This window comes from Conger conger, chromosome 3, assembly GCF_963514075.1.
Source record: "Conger conger chromosome 3, fConCon1.1, whole genome shotgun sequence".
NCBI classification, from domain to species: Eukaryota; Metazoa; Chordata; class Actinopteri; order Anguilliformes; family Congridae; genus Conger; species Conger conger.
In genome coordinates this window covers 23028173-23046711 of record NC_083762.1, presented here as the reverse complement: position 1 = coordinate 23046711, position 18539 = coordinate 23028173, and the positions used below count along the sequence as shown (strand labels likewise).

Genomic DNA, 18539 nt, shown 5'->3' with positions numbered 1-18539 from the left:
TGACGGCTCTCCTGCTACCGGACCTTCCTGCACGTCTACCGACTACGAGTTTGCCTCTTCCCTTGGCACCGTGCTTTTTGTTTGTTTATTGTTCGTTTGGCTGGATCTATGTGTATGGACTTTGCTTGTGTTGACTACGCTCCTGGGATTCGTCCCGAATAAAGCCCTGACGGGACTTTATCTTATCATTGTTTCTGAGTCGTGCATTTTGGGTCCAACCCCCACGCACCCGTCTCATAAAGGGCCACATGAATTATCATTTGATTTTTGCCATGGATAATGTGGATAGTGACTTGGCCCGATTTGTATATCGATGAGCATCTGTATTTTGATAAATACATTATCAAAATATAACATTATTTTTCAGTACACTTATTAATAAGCTGCAGGCCTACTGTTGAATCATAAATCGTATGGAAAATTGTGGCATATGCTTGACTTGGTGATGGGGGTTGGGAATTTGACAAAACGTCAATCAATATATTAGTATACTAGATGGACCTCAATCAAGGGGAGAGCAAAGAGAGGTTCAGAAGGATTCAGGAAGGGAAGTGAGAACACATTCTTTCAGCATTTGTATTCACTCGAAAACAAGAAGAAAAAAAAAGCTTCCACTGTGCTTAGGATTCTGTAACTTTGCTCCAGTAACATTGAGCATAATTCTGACTCACGGCCAAAAAATCCCCCAAGGGTTACCTTTTGAAAGAAACCAGGATTATTCCAATAGTATAAAGGGTTGAAAAATAGTAACAATTTTTTTGGGGTATGTCATTTTTAAGCTTTTTAACAGCATGTTTCATGGTTTGATGCCAAGCCAGGCCAAACAAATCAGATCAAGAAGGCAATGTGATTGGCCATAACATGTCTGACACATCTGCCTATGTGACTGGTTTTTGGCTTCAGCTTGACATGTATCTTAATGGACCCTAGGGATTCCTGCTACTGACATACAGTATGTTAGTTACAGCATCCCCTAGCTATGGACGGTGTTTAGATATATTTTGTCTTGCCTGTTCATGAGTTTAATTCCTGAAACACTTGATGGGTTCCTGACATTTGGCAGCAGATAGTGGCTGTGTGACTTTTTGATAATGAAGCCTTTTATATCTGCAGTGTTTCTCACTCATCTGAGATGTAAATTGTAACAGTCAACACAGAACACAATACAATAATACTTACGTGATTAATGTATGACAACGACTTGTATACTTGTTTACAAAATATGTACATTATAAATAGACAAATTAGCAATATTCTGACCTCATAGAATAGACTCATAGATTAAATGTACAGTATTGGGGCAGTTGGAAAATTACCCTGAAAATTACCCTGAAAATTACCCTGAAAACCCCTGAATCCTTGAAAAAACAGGGAATGTTTTTTTTAACCCACTGAATGTAATGTTTCAGCATTGTTTGTGTAAAATGATGTATGTGCACGCAAACATACTCTTTAGACTGGCAAAATAATGAGACACTCTTCTGAAAGCTGCATTCAAAAGCTTATTTTGATTTGTATATTTATTCCATAAACATTATTACAAAACTCAGCAAGTTACCAATGTTACATTATCACCATACAGGCTTGATCACAAATATTTAAAACCTTTGCAACAGTTACAACAAAAAACAAAATAATACTAGAATAATTTACATGAAAATCTATAAAACAGCAAAGAGTTCACAAATTTGTATTATTTTTTCCTCTGTTTTTTTGTCAGCTTATTTCTTATACACAATAGCACTACACTCCCACAACAAGATCAGCCTTTTTACAAAACTCCCAACAAAAATGTATAGATTTTTTCCATTTTTCTTTTTTGTCATTTGAATTTTGGTTTTTAAAACCAGAGACCTGTCATTATGCATCCTTTTCACTGCCTGTCCGAGGCACAAAAAAGGTTACACTCACACACACACACACAAACATACACGCATGCGCACACAGAAACAAACACACATGTGCGCACACACGCACGCACGCACGCACACACAAATACTTCACAACACTTTCTAAGAAAAATATACACTTACAAAATATGTTACAAATTGGCACACTGAAAAATATACAAGATTTCATGTCAAGAGTCCATTAAGAATCCTTCTGGTAACAACTCTAGACAATATTTATAAAGCTCAAAATTCTTTTCAAAGAAAAAAAGGCAAAACCAATTAATCCCAATTAATGTCAAAACCATGGTGTAAGTACATCAAACATAACATAACAATATATTATACATTCATAAAGAGGGCACAGAGAGAGTTGGGCTTTTCTTTGTCATTTTTTTTTCTGTCTTTGTCTCTCAGAAATGTAGATTTTGTGTGTGTGTGTGTGTGTGTGTGTGGGTGTATGTGCGCACATGCGCATGTTTGACTTTATCAGCACAAATAAGAGACAGCAGCTCTGCAGTGGCACCTTGTAAAAAAAAAATAATATTGGAAAATAGTACATTCAATTGACAGTAGGCAGAAATAAGAAAAGGCAGAGCACGGTGAGCCCATCGCCTCCTATACAGCATCCCATCAGCAGCTCACCCCTTTCCAAACCTGGCAGACTAGAGGACACAAAGGAGAACAGAGAGACAGTGAAGAAAATCTCATTAGGAATGTAACAGTGACCAAGGTCACAGCTTCCCTAAATGTTACTGTATTACCACACTGCCAGAGCAGCAAGGTGCCTTTTCTTAATTGGTCGATATTTATTCAAACCTTCCATTAAAAAAAGAACATTGATTATACAGCAAGAGTAGGCATTTACAGTGCATTCATTCACAGCAGTAAAAAACAAAAACAACAGATCATTTAAATACATTACATTTTTAATTGGTGATTCCAAATTGTGTGTGGGGGGCAATCGGAAGAAAATAAAATACTTTTTAAACAGAGGAAACACTGCATTTTTGCATAAAGACTGGTGGGTTTCTGTAATATGTAATGTGTACAGTGCAGCAGAAAGTAATGTGTTGTATCCTCATTGTGATCCTTTGACTATGGGCTGGTTTACATAACCCCAGTGCAGGGAGTGGGGATGACAGAGTTACTTCAAGAAGTTTACAGTATGTCAGATTAAAAAACTAGCATGCTTCATCGCACTCTGTCTAATCTAGTTTACAGGGAGTATGGTTCAACAGGTGCTGTCAAAAAGTGGTTGCAGTGAAGATTTCATTAACATGAGGGAAGCGCTGTGTAGACAGTAGCAGTTTAACAGTAGAGAGCATGCAGAGCACACAAAGGAAAAGGAAAAAGGAATATTTATCAGTGTTTTTTATGCATGTTTTTAATGTTGTATTCACTCAGTGATCTAACTATGAGCTGAATACCAATAATGCAACTGCACTCAGTGACCACTTTATTAGGTAGATCGGTACACCAGCGTGCAAATATTTCATCAGCCAATCATGTGGCAGCAACTAAATGCAGAAAAGCATGCAAATGTAGTCAAGAGGTTCAGATGTTTTTCAAACCATATGTTAACAGGGAAGCAATGATCTAAGTGACTTTGACCATGGAATGATTGTTGGTGCCAGACACGGTGGTTTGAGTAACTCAGAAATTGCTGATCTCCTGGGATTTTCACGCACAACAGTCTCTAGAGTTTGCAGAGAATTGTGTGGGAAAAAAAACATCCAGTGAGCAGCAGTTCCGCGGGCAAAAAAGTATTGTTAATGAGAGAGGTTAGAGGAGAAGGGCCAGACTGGTCAAAGAGGAAGGTGACAGTAACTCAAATAACCACACATTACAACAGTGGTATGCAGATGAGCATCTCTGAATGCACAATGTGTCAAACTTCTAAGTAGATAGGCTCGAACAGCAGAAGACCAATAAGTCAAAGTAAGTCTAATAAATACCTAATAAAGTGCTCACTGAGTGTATAAACCTCATCCTTTCAAAGAGCTATCAGATCCCTTTTTATGTTTCACCAGAACCTAGGAAGGAAGGTAGGAACTTGACACTATTAAAAAGATACTTAAAATGCAGTGATATTTGTTTGTATTTATTATAGAGGGGAAATTATATAGTCAATATGTGCTTTGTATAATTGCAAAATCAAGTAATAAAAATGCCATTTGAAATGTCTTTCCACAAATGTAGGAAGAATATGCAATAACCTGTGAGAACCTGCTGGTTATTTGTACAGGTGTCACTGGACAGATCATAGAGCGAACAGCCATCATTTAAATAGTAATACCACTGAATGGTCCTCAGTAGCGAAACTTCTGGCCATTGGGTTCATTTATATTTTCTATGCCTTTGGTAAAAATTCAAGCAGTGTCTTGTAAAAAATAATTTACAGCCTTGATAGAAAAGAACAGGAAAATTATTTCTTATGATTTTACTGAAAAGGTGCAAAATGATTAGAAAATGAATGTGGTTGGAGCATGCACACACTATGAGGGTACATTTTTTTTTTTACAAGGCATGTTTGTAAAGGCTTGGTATCTATTTTACCATGATCTTTTCATGGCCCTACTTGTCCTTTACTTTAAATATCATAAGATAATTACTTCAAGATAAAGGGGGCCTCAAAAGGGCATAGATGAGATCACAAGAGATCAACTGCACTCTTCCACTCAGATACAATGTTCAGTTCAGAATAATAATTTTACATTAGCCTGCAGCATTATGTTATGGTCGTACGATACAGATGACCTGTTGGACACAGTATACCGGGAGCTGAGTGTTTAGTGCGGCAATCAAGGTTAAGAACTCTGCACAACCATATAATCACAAGCCTACTCTGTGTTTAGACCAGCAACGTCTGGTGTGCAAGCACAGTCTTCTCAACATGATACCACACTAATCAACATCAGCAGTAAATTACAGTTTTATGCCTATATCAACTGAAAGATCTGTTATTCATATTTAGATATTTGTTGCCTTCCTGTAACCTACGATTAGAAATGCATTTCTTGTGGCATATGTAAAGTTTGACACTAACTGTCCTTCAAGTTATGAGACAGGAAAAAGGTTGCCTAAAACAGACTATAATTAATAACAGTTGAAGTTAATGTGTTGCACAGCAACCACTGATGCATGTCTTGTTTCTCCTATCAAATATGTGATTAAAGTATTTACTTATAAATGTGTGTTCTGCAGACAGTCAATCAACTGGGTGGTGACCAGTGAACATTTCTTCATGGCTAATTTTTTATTGGAATTTATTTTTGGAATTTAACTTTGTCAGTTCCTGCTTTACTGGAGTACTGTAAATGTTCACAAGATTACCAAATAGAAAAGTTAATGTGTTTAATTGTCTAATATTGTGACATCATGTGTTAAACTCAGACAGTACTAACAATGGGGGAATAAAAAGAATAATGTCCTTGATGCTTCTCATTTTGTTTCCTCATCTTGGATGCTGATATTGAATGCCAGATGTTTGACAGTCATGGCTTTCAATACTAGCTGCAATGAGGTAACTTTCTGTCAATGCAATACTGCCCTTCAGTAGCCTGCAAATGTAAGACACATGCCATGATAGTTGTGCTTACCATCGGTGTATTGCTGAGGCTCTTGTTTTATCCAATAAAAGCTCTCATTGTACTGCTTCTTCTGTCACTTTCAGCATGCAGCAGGGCTCCTTTTCCACCTCTCTTTCAGCTTCATGTAACTGCGTGATGTTGAGGTAAATTCAATTTGGCAACGCAAGTTAAAAGGCAAAACAATGAAATCAGAATTTTTCTGTTTTGGTTGATGAGTAGCTGTTTGCCACTGCCAGCTGCAGGTGCCAGTCGATGGAGAGGATCCCAAAATACAACTTCTCTGGAATATCACCTCTTCATGGATAGTCCCAAAACAGATCAGCCAATTTTCAGATCGATAGAAAATCACCTGTACAAGTTATTTGTTCATAGTTTGGCACATTAATTTTAGTATTATTATAATATTTTTCATCTTTTTGTTCCAAATAGTGCATATGTTTCTATACAATGACATTAACAAAATCTGATTTTTGAAAGAACAGCAGTGGAACATTTTAAAAGTAATATATTGAGTAATATATTCAAGGCATAGAAACTAATCTCTGGGACACTTGTTCCCAAGACCCCTTCGGGAAAAAAGCATGTAGAACAAGAAGCAAATAACAAATTCATTCCAAGAATAAGAGGAAAATTAAGACAAAAACCAAAAACAGTCTGATATGCAATCAATACAAATTGGTCCCTTTTTGCATTTGGAAAAGTCTGTCTTGAGACATGTTTCCACACTCCTGGGGTCCAGGTTTTGATAAAAGATGGTAGTTACAGTTCTTTACAGGAAGCTGTAGCTTTCCTTGATGACATGGGTCAGGCTGACAAAAGGCAGACGGATATGCACGGTGTCCATATTCTGCGTACAATAAAACAGGGGTGCTTATGTTTTCACTGAAAGCAAATGAGGGTCACATTTTTACAGGCATGGACAGAAGTGCATTATCGGGGAGAGGGCAGCAAGTTTCACTGAAAAGTAATCACAAAACATATTCACAAAAAAGGCTCTAAAAACATTTTTCAAGGTTTCCTTTTTTCTTTTCTGACAAATATTAACCAAAATCAAAGTAACAAGAAACAAAAGACTTAAAACCAAAGCAGCAACATATCAAGAAAAAATTGCAGCCATGGTAGTTTTGAAATCCCAGTCAAGCTGGACACAATTATTCAATAGGTAGTCTGCAAGTACAAGAAGTTCCTCATGCAAGTTATTCAATTTCTCTTCTGGATAAAGAGGATGTAGGGGTAGTCAAGGGTGACATCTTTGCCATGCAGCTCTTGCTCTGAGTCAATGTGGGGATGCAGGTGGGGCGGGTTGGGAGGCGGGGGGGACGGGGGGGGGGGGGGGCGGGCAGGGGGCTCAACAAGAAGTGGAAGGAAAAAAAGAAGGGATGCAACTGCAGCCAGTTATGAAATATTACCTCAGTTTTTCAAAAGAGGCCATCAATGCTATGTCCTTATTCGGGTCTCGCTTCCCTTTAACGCTCTCAACCCGGGGAAATTTTGCGCTGGTTTTGTGGCGGTACATCTTTTTGTGTGCAGGCCCATTGGCACTGGGGCCGCAGATGTTAGGTCTGTCGAACATGTTGCAGCCCAGAGCAAGAGGGGGGAAAAATGGGTGCGAGGCATTTAGCTTTGCCTGGATTTTACCCCCTTTCCCCGTCGGCTTTCGACCTTTTGAACCTCCTGGGGACACAGCACCCTTCCTCTTTGGATCAGGTGAGGTGCCTGCCAGAATTTTCAGGGTCTTAAGCTTGAGGCTGTTGGACTCAGAGGGCTGGCAGACCTCAGAAGTAGGGCCCCACAGCGGCTCGATAGAGGCCATCATAAACCGTTGGACCTCAGCCATCCCAGAGGCAATGTTAGACAGTATGTTGGAGGGCTCCTCAAACTCTCGCTGGTCATCATCCATAAGGTTGTTGCCCTCAGACCAGCTGGTGCCAGGCTCCTTAACCAGGGGCCAGTCCCCAGACAGCGACAGGCCTCCCCCGCCTGGAAAACAAATATTGTTTTTCATCTGGCCTGGGGGAACCATGCCATCCCGGAATTTCTGGGGCAACTTAGAGCCCCCTGCCTGGCCTTTACCAGCCTTTCCATCCAGCAGGGCTTTCATTTTTTTGGATGTCCTAGAATTCTGCCGTGGATTTTTGCCCTTCTCTGTCTTGGGACCTTTAGGCGCCTTAGTTTTCTTTGCCCCCTTCTGTTCTGGAGCAAGGCCCTGCCCTGCATTCTGCTGCTTGTTGGTGGTCTTCTTCTTTGACCTCTGACCTTTCACTCCGCCCCCCATTTGATTGGCCTGCTCGGCCAAAGTGGTGTTTTTCTCGCCCAGACCTGCACTGTCTTCATCGTTGAAGGTGTGGAACTGGAATTGGTGGCTTTCTACTGTGAACACACCTGCCTGGTGCTCTGGTTGGTGTGCCATGCCGCAGTTCCACTTCATCTCCGCAGTTCCGCTCAGTACCAAGTCACCGGCCTCCTGGAAACCCTTCCCTAATTTCAACTCAGGCCCCAGCACCTGAGGAGACAAATTAGGGGTGTCTGGAGGGGACATCTCTGACAGAGACGAGTGCCGGAACTTATCAGGAGTGAAGTTAGAGATGTCCAGCAGGTCCGTTGACTCCCTCAGCGGTGTGATGGCATCGATGCTTTGCTGGATCACCAGCTTGGGGCTGCAATGGGCCAGGAAGTTATCACTCATATCATCCTCACTGTCCTTCTCACAGGACTTCAGACTCAGGGAGCTGTAATTGCTGGAAGTGGCTGACAGCGAACCCACTGAGTCAAAACTGATGAGCCTGCCATTGTCTGTATTCAGCGTGCCTCTCTGAAACTGTAGATGTCCCTCTCCACACGGTACCTGACACGCCTGATAATCAGCACTGGGCTGCAGAGGCTGCTCAGGCAGATAATTCTTCTCATAGAGCAGTCTGTCACAGTCCAAGTTCAGCTGGCTGTATCCTGAGACAGACAAGTTGTCTGCCATTGGCAGAGGCACGGGGCCAGGAAAGCTGTTCGGCATAATGGGGGTTTCTGGAATGTCAGGTGCGAATGGAGGCTGGCCGGAGCCGAGCTGCGAATGCCACACGTGGGCGAAGTTTGGCTCTGCCTGTCCCGCAGGGTTCTGGGGGGACTGCTGGAGCTCCGACTCGGAGGGAGGGGAGAGGACGCAGCTCTGGGCGAGCTGGAGAGAGGCAAACTGCTTGTCTTCCCGGGCAGGGCCGAGTTGGTATGGCCTGGTGGCCTGCTGGGGGAAAAAGGGGATTCCTGCACTGCCCGATGAATCCGAGGCATCTAGCAGCGTCTGCAGATAGCCCCCGGGGATGACTGGTACTCTGGTAGCCACGTTCACAGATGGCACGGGTTTGTCAGGAGAGCAGGTGGCTGGTATGAAAGTGGATTTTTCAGCCGTGGTGGCGGTGTGAATTTCACACAAGTGGGGGCTGCTTGCCGCAGAGTCAATCGCGGCATCCTTCATGCTCCCAGTGGAGTCCTGATTTTTCAGCTCCGCCATGCCTTTGGCCTCCTCCTGCAGGGCTTTCATTCTTTTGCTCTTCAATCTGGCTTCACTTTTGAATTTTCTTATCCTGACTATTTTATTTCCCATTTCCTTATCCGCCCTCTCTTGTGATCTGCTACTTAGTGTCCCGGTGTGCGTGATGTCATTTAGGCCTAATGTGGCTGCACGGCTGGGGGCTGCTACAGTTAATGGCATGCCCACGAGGGCTGCCTCTTCTTTGGCGCTGCTTTCCTGCTTGCGATCAGAAGAGGAGCCCTGCTTGTGTACTGATTGCTCCACAGTATGAATTCTTTGAATCCTGAGCCTGTTTGCAATCTTGTATTTCCTTTTTGGGGGCCTCGAACTAAAGGGCCGGTTGCGGCCGTTCAAATGAAAATTGCATTTATCGCCCGCAGTCAACCTACGCTGCTCCTCCAGGTCCCGCCGCCTCTTCTGCCAAAAGTCCTTCAGAGGAGCCAGCTTCTTATATTTGCTCATCGCATCCTCACTTAAACTCACTGTCGGGATTGTCGGATCTATTTTTCCAAGCTTGACCAGCATGTGTTTCTCTCCCTTGAAGCGGTTGATAATGATGTACTTGATTATCACAGGGGGCTCCTTACGGGAAGATTTTCGTCTCTTCTTTGGGCACCAGTCATCGTCCTCCTCCTTTTTCGGCCCAACAGGTGGCTTCTCACGCTTCTCCACAGTGTTCTTCTCACCCTCAATGGAGTCTACGTCATACAGGTAGTCCTCACTATAGCGTACTTTCCTCTTTGCCCGCAGCCCGTAGTTCAGCTGGCTGGAGGAGCTGGAGTTCTCCCTGGACAAGAACCGATTCCTTCCCTTGGTCTCCCGAAGTGTGTCCAAGGAGGAGCCAGTGCAGGAGCTGTCATCGCTGTACTCCCCTGAATCCTCAGTGGAATTGCTGAAGTCAAATATATAGTGTCTTTTTGGGCTAGTGTCAGGAGTCTCATCGGCAGGGCTGCCATTCTTCACCTCCTTGACCTCATTCCCCTGCAAGTGAATCTCCTCCTCCTTGAGCTGCAGACCTGCTGAATCCTTTCTAACTACAGCGCCATCCTTCTTGGAACAGTTGAGGAGGACGCTGGGGAAGAAGTTGAACTGGGCCTCTTCCTGGACAGCATTGGTCTTCTCCCGCACATTGTCCTGGAAAGACTCATAGCGTATTTTTAGGGAGCACACGTCACTGCTCAGAGTGGAGTCATCATCGTCATCATCAAACATGTAGTTATCCACATCCTCCTCAGAGAAGAGGTTGACAGAGAGCTCATTCTTGGAGCAAAGGTCCAGCAGCTCCATTTTGCTCTCGCTGATGAAGGACTCAAAGTAGCCCCAGTCTTGACTCGGATTGGTCAGCAGGGCCTCCTCACCATTGCACTTGTCCAATAGCAAGCCCTCATACAGGTTTTTGGAGGCAGGGTCATCTGAGTCACTATCAGACTTCTCCTCCTCCCTCTTCTCCTCGTCGGTGCCCTTGTGCCCAGGGAAACTCAACAGCTGGTCAGCCAGGAGCTGGTCTCCATAGTGGGCAGTGTCGCTGGAGCTCATGCACTGCATGCTCATGTCTGGGATGGAGCAAGCATCATAGTCCTGGTTCATCTCCCCCATTTTCAGGCCTAGCCCTGGCTCAGGGTCCGCAGCGTCCTTCGTCTCAATGAAGCAGCCCAGGCAGGTGCGGCTTGGCTGCATCAGGCAGTCCTCTGTGAGTGCGGAGACAGCCCCTGGTTCCATCATGGCGAAGGGGGGCTTTTCGCAATCCTCTGGCAGGGACCAGGGGCTCACGGCCTTGGCCGCACTGGATGCAAGTGCGATGGCATGGGTGGAGGACTCATCGGCGGTGTGCTCGGGGACCTCAGTCAGAGGGGAGGGTGGGCTGAGTGTGCACGGCTCCTTGGAGGTCAGGGTGGCTTTCTGGCTGGCTCTATGCACGCTCACTGCAGCGACTGACAAAGGGAAGGGAGTGGCGGCGCCATCTGCGGTGGCGTACAGCTTCAGATGACCTCCCAGGTCATGTGAGTCTGCGGAGAGGAAGACAAGCACACAGACAATATCAGAGGCATGTGGTCAGCTGGTTCCCATTTCTATATTTTACTGTCCCCAACATCCACTGGCCTTTTTTTGGACCATTTCATTAAACATTGATTGTGCTTCAGTTTTACAAACAATGGTGATAAAATCTTTAATATATCCTTTATCATGCTTTATTGTACATTTCCTCAAGTGTTACTCCTGGTGTTTATAATACAACATGTTCCTTTCTTCCCTCATTGAATCTTTTTAATTTCAACAGCTGAAGAGCTGTATAATTAAACAATAACGGCAGCTGGTTTACAAGAATTATTAGCTTTGTTTGCCTGGCATAAATTTGTCAGCTGTGGCTAAGGCAGGTATATACACATGGGAAATGCACTTCCATGTGCTGAATACCATTTAACAAATAGCTACTAGCCCTGCTTTATATCTTACCCTCAAGCAGTCGGTTTAAAAATAAACTGGAAAGGTTTCGACAGTCAGCATTTGCAAAATGCATGGCTTTAAGAGTTGGAGAGAAAATCTCACCATCTCTCAATGTACAGGAGTGTCCTTGATACACATCACCACATCTCTGTGCCCATCAGTTTTCAGCAACTATGCACTTATCAGACCAGTATAATGCACAGAGCAATGCTACTACAGATAAGACACTATTGCATGCTATTTAAAAAACTGAGAGAAACTTTGTAGCAGTACCTCTCATTAAAAAGGGAATGGGAGTTTTCTAAATGTACTGCATGTCTAGTGTGAAGCTATATACCCTCAGAGCTCTAGTTCAGGTGACTACATTGTAGAAGAAGATTTTCAATTGCGGCCATGGTCATATTAACAATAAATGAATTCTTAAGTATTAGTACACAAATACAAAAAGATAACAAGAATATTACCCACACCTACTGTTATTTTGAATTGGGTTGCTTGACATAAATACAAAAAATAAGATAACTGTAATATAAAGTGAAACCTCTCTGTTCATGGACTGCATGCTCCCTGTTTAAGCTCCATACTAATTTAAAAAAAGATACAAGATACTTCGTTCTTTCAGATATCCAACAGTCTTCAATGTGTACCCCTCCTCCACCAGAGATGAGAAAGAGACTATTAGCATTTGCTTAGCAGATGTCCTTGTCCATGGGGATTCATATTGTCTTTGTGTCATCCAATTATAAAGCTGGATATGTACTGAAGCAACTTGGGCACCATGTTCCTTGCACAAAAGTAGTACCCTTACCTGAGATTTAAATTTACAACCTCCTGGTAACAAGCATAGTTTGCCAAATGCTGTGCTGCACTGCCACTGATAGCAGTGGTGAATGAAAGGAAATGTCCTCTGCTCAGGGTGTTGGATGAATCAAATATCTATGTAAACGGAATTAACTACACTCCTTGGATGTTTCTTTGTAAAGGAAAGCCATTGTTATCAATCAAAACAATATAGTGTGTGTATATATATATATATATATATATATATATATATATACTGTATGTGAAGTATGGACATCCATATAGTACTTTTTTATATTGAATCATTTGTCAGAATAATATAACACATACAGGAATGCATGCATTATGTGCGTGTATGTGTGCATGCATACCTGTGTCCATATGTGTGTCCTTACTGTCGGCCACCCTTTCTTTTATTTACTTTCCAGTGAAAACAGCCATTAAATGCAAGTTATTTTACAGTGTCAGATGCAGCAAACATATATTTAACATGCAATTACACAAACACCTCCACAACTGTACAATATCTTTCAGTATTTAGTGTGTCCACCCTTTGTCTTTACTATAGCTTCCATTCTATTTGGGAGACTTCTCTTTCAAAGAGATCTGCAGGGATATGTTTCCTTCCTTCTTGTAAACACCACACAGTCCAGACTTAGAAGTTGGTTGCATCTTTACTTTTCCTGATCCAAGTAATCCCAAACACATTCAATTTTGTTGAGGTCTAGACTCTGAGGTGGCCAGTGCATTGTTCAAAGAACACCAGCAGCTTGATCTTAGCAGTGTAATTCATGTCATTATCTTGCTGTTGAATGAATTTGCTCTCAGTCAAACATTGTCCAGATGGTATTACATGATACAGTATGTTAAGATTTGTGTGTAATTATCAGCATTCATTATGTTTTCAACCAAATCACCAACTCCAGAAGTTTTTATAAAGCCTCAAGCTCACACTGATCCTCCACCATGATTGATTGATGGCTGTAGACATGGTCCTGAGTCTTTCATTTCATTTAGTGGCATACATGCATCATTCTTACTTTCAAATTTAGACTCAATGGTCCATAAAACCTTACTCCACATTTTGCATGTCCAGTTTCAATGTCCTAGAGTAGGACTGAATTTTCTTCTCTTTAAAATAGTGGGTTTTTTATTGGCATATTATTTCAGACTTATACAGGTAGCATTGATTTGTGTGTATATGTTTCCTGCATTATTGTCTGATGCAGGGAAAAATTCTGTCTGTGCTTGCGTGTGTGTGTGTGTGTGTGTGTGCACATGTGCGTGCATGCATACTGCATGTGTGAGCATGCGTGTGTACGTGCATGCATACATGTCTGATTTGGGTTGTGGCTGATGGAAGGTTGATGGTTCAAGCCCCGGTGTAGCCATGATAAGATCCGCACAGCTGTTACCCTAAACCACAAATTGCTCCAGAGGGGATTGTCCCCTGCTTAGTCTAATCAACTGTTTTTTTTGGATAAAAGTGTCAGCTAAATAACTAATTATTAATCTGTGTTCATGTACCATGCGTGTGCACCTATATGCATGTGTATGTGTTTGTGAATGTGCATAACCCTGTGTGTACAGTATACCTGGCTTTGTGTCTCTACTGGAGGCTTGTGAAGACAAATCTCTGGGTTGAACTCAACTGAGGAACAGCTGAGGAGTTTGTGGGGTGACATGGCTCAGGCAGTAAGAGCAGTTGTCTGGCAGTTGGAGGGTTGCCGGTTCAATCCCCTGCCCGGGCTGTGTCGAAGTGTCCCTGAGCAAGACACTTAACCCCCAAATGCGCCTGACGAGCTGGTCGGTGCCTTGCATGGCAGCCAATCGCCATCGGTGTGTGAGTGTGTGTATGAATGGGTGAATGAGAAGCATCAATTGTACAGCGCTTTGGATAGAGGCGCTATATAAATTCCAACCATTTACCATTTAAATGTCAGAGACAGTAGAGACAGATGGCCTCACTGCCACACCACACCCATTATGCAACCCCACCCACCCCACCCACCACAACACACACAAGACACATGGCAACACACAGAGCTCTGGAGAGAAGGACAACCAGTTGGTGCAAACTATTGCTGAAAGAGGTTCTGAATAAAAGGAATCTTTAAAGGAGCTATTGTTCTTGAGAGCAGTGCATGGATACACTTGGGCAGATGGAATCTTGCAGAAGTGAGAAGGCTGGACTCTACTGGTCAGCCAGGCCTTCAGCAATCCAAATTCCAATGGCAAATAATTCCACACAAACACTGAGGGCCAGATCTATAAAACCTTTACTTGGTAGCCTGACAATCACGCTTCCATTATCTGCCAGTAATGATGCTACCATAATTTCCTGCTTCATAGACACATATTTCATCATTTCTCAGTCATAAGAATTCAAAGGTCATTTAAGACCTGCAAATTCAGATTGGGAAAAAAAAGAAAGTAATTTAACCTTGTTGGTCTTCATGCTACAATACAAACTGACATAAAACAAAATAAAATGCAGTACAACATTTTGTAGTTAGGAAAACCGTTTTATATTATTATTATTGCTGTTGTTGTTGTTGTTGTTGTTGCTGTTGTTGTTGTTATTGTTATTGCTAAGTGCTAGAACCCTAAAGGCTTTCAGATTTTTATAATTATTTTTCCTGGCCTGAAAGTACTCAGGCAATACAAATTATTCTGACTGGCCAGTTGGTGGCACTATAACAAGCACTTTTACATACTAGCCTATAACATTTGAACCATATGGACTAGGAAAAAAAAATCCTGTTTTTCTTTGGGTCAAGGCAAATGGAAGCCTAGATTTTCCACCATTTTGCAGGTTCCTCTTAGACCGTTCATTCTGTTACCTCCAAATTTGGAGGACTACCATGACTGTATTCCTTATCATTGCTATAGGCCAATCAAATTTAGGGTGTGGCACATATTTGACATAATGAGCTATGTATTCAAAATTAGGTACTCATGAAACTTGACAGGTCATCAGCTAGTTACTTTGAATTGACTTCCAAAATTTCACAAAATAATTCTTATAACTCCTTAACTATTTGACTATGTCAAATTTGATATGCTCTGTCTTGGACGAATACATGTAAACATTAAGGCATAACTCCTGAACACTGCGATGGAATTAATCTCTCACAGATGTATTTGACTACAAGGCTACAAAGGATTTAACCACTATTTTTTCCTGCTGTATTGCGCCACCTTCATGTAAGGCGCATTTTGTGCATTTTTGACCATAAGTCAGTATTTATCCATTCAATAAAGAGGGTTGAATAAGATAGAATTTCTGTCATATCTTGATTTCCATCATCAAAAATAGTGCTTGAATGCAAAAAAAAGATTTTAAAAAGATTAAAAGTTATGAGTCTTTACAAAAAAATAGGTTGTAATCCAAAGTGGCTGGCAACAATGCACTTTTAAAATGTGTATATATCATTCCTATTTTTGCCTGTAACTTTGGTCTACATTTCAATTTCAAGACTCATCAGAGACAGGTATTTTGTGTTATTCGTGCTTGGACCCAGCCGCTTCCAGCTATATTATTATTATTATTATTATTATTAGTAGTAGTAGTAGTAGTAGTAGTCACATTAGTAAGGAAAATGTGCCCTAAACTTTATGTTCCTGGGCTTTTTCTTAAAACATATCAGGAAGAAAACCACCAAACTTTTTTGTAATCACATATCAAGACATATCATTTATCCAACGTGAGCCAAATTCATTTGATTGTCAATCATCAGAAAATACTTGACACAAACAATGTGGGATTTATCAACAAGTAGGTTTGTCAGTAGGATCCAAACAGATTTCATGAGTCCTCCAAGTTGTTTATATTGTGGTGTAAATGAAAAAACGCGGTTGCAAAGCTTGTGCTTTATTATTCCATTCATTCATTCATTCATTCATATTTGATCATTATTTAAAAAATATAAATAAAATACCCCATACAAACCCAATACAATTTTTACCCATAAAAGAGCATATATTTTCCTGAGATGATAAAGCCAAAACAGCAAGTTTCCCAGGTCTTGTTTTAATAATCATTATTATTGTCATGCCATTTCATAGTTGACCTGAACAAAAACACTGTTGCTTCCATTTTTCTTTGTCTGTTTAGATTTTGCCTTGACATTTCTGATGTCTTTTCAATAACTGCGCTCCCTGTCAGCATGCTAGTGTACTGCAGAACAACCATTAGGGTGTTAGCAGAAGCTAGTTAACCCTTTAAGAATTAAGGGTTTGAAAGACTGAAAATGACATGCCTAAAATAAAAAGGTCACTATTCTCACAAAAGCACGAAAGCAATGGCATCGTAACTGAACCAACTGAGACAAGCTACCAGCACTAGCTGGTTGACCAGTTCATACCCAGCTGGTCCAGCTTTATGACCAACTTGGCCATGCTAGTTCACCAGCTCATATCCAGCTAGACCAGCTTATGACAGCTTAGCATAGCTGGATTTTACAGCATGGCTATCTACTTGTATTTCTGATTATGTATCATATCAGTTTACTGTAACCTGCCATGTAGAAATAGTTACAATCTCTCACAACATTTTCTTTTTATTGAACACACTACCCAGGTGGCTAGGTCCTTGAAAGTAGCTTCTGCTGAATTTCATTCTGAAGAATTTCCCCAACTGGAAAAGCATTGGTACTTCATAATATAGGTTTTGGATGAGAACCCATGAGAACAGAAATGGTTTTTGCTTGTGAAACCATCAAACTGTATTTTTATGTTCATTTTGGAGGTTCACTGCTAAAATAAGACCTGCAATTCTGCCTGGTTTAATGACAGTTTTATTGGTTTACGCGTGAACTATCATGCCTAGTGCAGCTGGTATATAAGTAATATTATCATGAATAATTTATTTGCTTTCAGTACAAGACAGATCCCCTTAGGCGGAGTGACTTACATCGTTTTTACAAATTTTTACGTGCCATCATTTGTCCAGCTGGATGTTTGCCAAAGCCATACCAGTTAAGGATCCTTCTCTAGGGGACAATGTACTTGGGAACTGAACCAGCAGTCCCAGGTTAGAGGGCCAGTATCTTAATCACTGTGCCACACTGTCAGCCTTACAATCATGTATTCCAGTACATAATATCCTGAATTCTTTCTAGAAACATCTGAGCTGAGTGGGAGTTCTGCAACGCTACATTATGTTCTGTGCATATTTTCCTATTCCAAATTTTTTGGCACATCTGCCCAGTCTCGCATCATACTGACCCAATGCAAATTAAAGTAAACCGAGGATGGGATCTTCTTCAGCTGCTTACATTTTGCTCTTGCATACTAATTGCAAAAAATATAGAGCATAGCCCTATTTGAAAAAATTGCACATCAAGATGCTTGTTATTATGCAAAAAATAAAATAGAGAAAACATTTAATCTGGCAAAACAGAATCGAGCTATATGATGGTATTTTCACAAATTATTTCCTCATTTGCTAGAGGGAAATTTCCACCTATTTTGTACTAGTCCTATAAAAGTGTCAATATTTTAACTTCACTGCACCCACATGGTTGAAGACTTAAATTAACATATAGGGTACACAAGTTACACTAAAATAAAATAAAAAAGACAAAAGAAATATGGTAAAGATCCCGACAAATTTGAGTTGAGTTTTCCCAAAACTGCCCCCAGAGGTCCTCAAGTGTCCTCAGATCTCTGAAACTCTATTTCAACTGACGGGGATTGACGGTGTATTGGCGAGTTTGCAAAACTGAGAGGGGTGACACTCCAATGATCACGTACACCACTTGACTTTTGAGAAGTCAGAAACCCACAGAGATTCACCTGACACTCACCTAGGCTCAACTGACCGTGCAGGAGACGTACAAGTGCATCTACCACGCCAAGGGTTGTCAAACACAGAACCCTGGGCGGTCGGTGAGTACCGCAAAACTCTTCACTAAGAGGGGCGGTTCTCCAATAACCGTGGATTTAGAATGTGTGAGAATCATAACAGACATACACTAAGACTAAAACAAATACAGTGGGCTTCTCAGCTCCACTGACCATGGAGAAGTTAGCAGGAGGAAGCAGGAGAGTTAGGAGAAAGCGAGATAAATACACAAACAGCCATGAAGATCTCCAACATAGAACTCCGGGCAATCAGAGTTCGCAAAGCTCTTACTGGGAGGCGCTGGGAGGCGCATTTAACCTTAGTGTAATACATAGAATAACAAACATGCACTAAGAAGGCAACGAAGAGCATAAGTATCTCAGGCAGGAGACTAATGCGGAAGTAACCTAAATACACAATCCACCACGAGGATCTCCAATGTA

General features: G+C 41.6%; 1 protein-coding gene and 1 long non-coding RNA gene across 2 annotated transcripts in view; both read right to left on the bottom strand.

Moving 5' to 3' along the window:
• Positions 1–1489: 1489 nt before the first annotated feature.
• LOC133124687 (uncharacterized) lies at positions 1490–6686 on the bottom strand. Its single transcript, XR_009708340.1, has 2 exons — positions 5492–6686; positions 1490–2554 (listed from the first exon to the last, which is right to left on the bottom strand). It is a non-coding gene; the product is annotated as an uncharacterized LOC133124687 (long non-coding RNA).
• A 201-nt stretch (positions 6687–6887) lies between these two features.
• The window catches only part of LOC133124869 (neurite extension and migration factor-like), a 71623-nt gene continuing 59971 nt past the window's right edge, over positions 6888–18539 (bottom strand). The window contains exon 3 of the mRNA XM_061236406.1: positions 6888–11008. Coding sequence (XP_061092390.1) covers positions 6888–11008 — 4121 coding nt within the window. The remainder of the gene's footprint in view (positions 11009–18539) is intronic.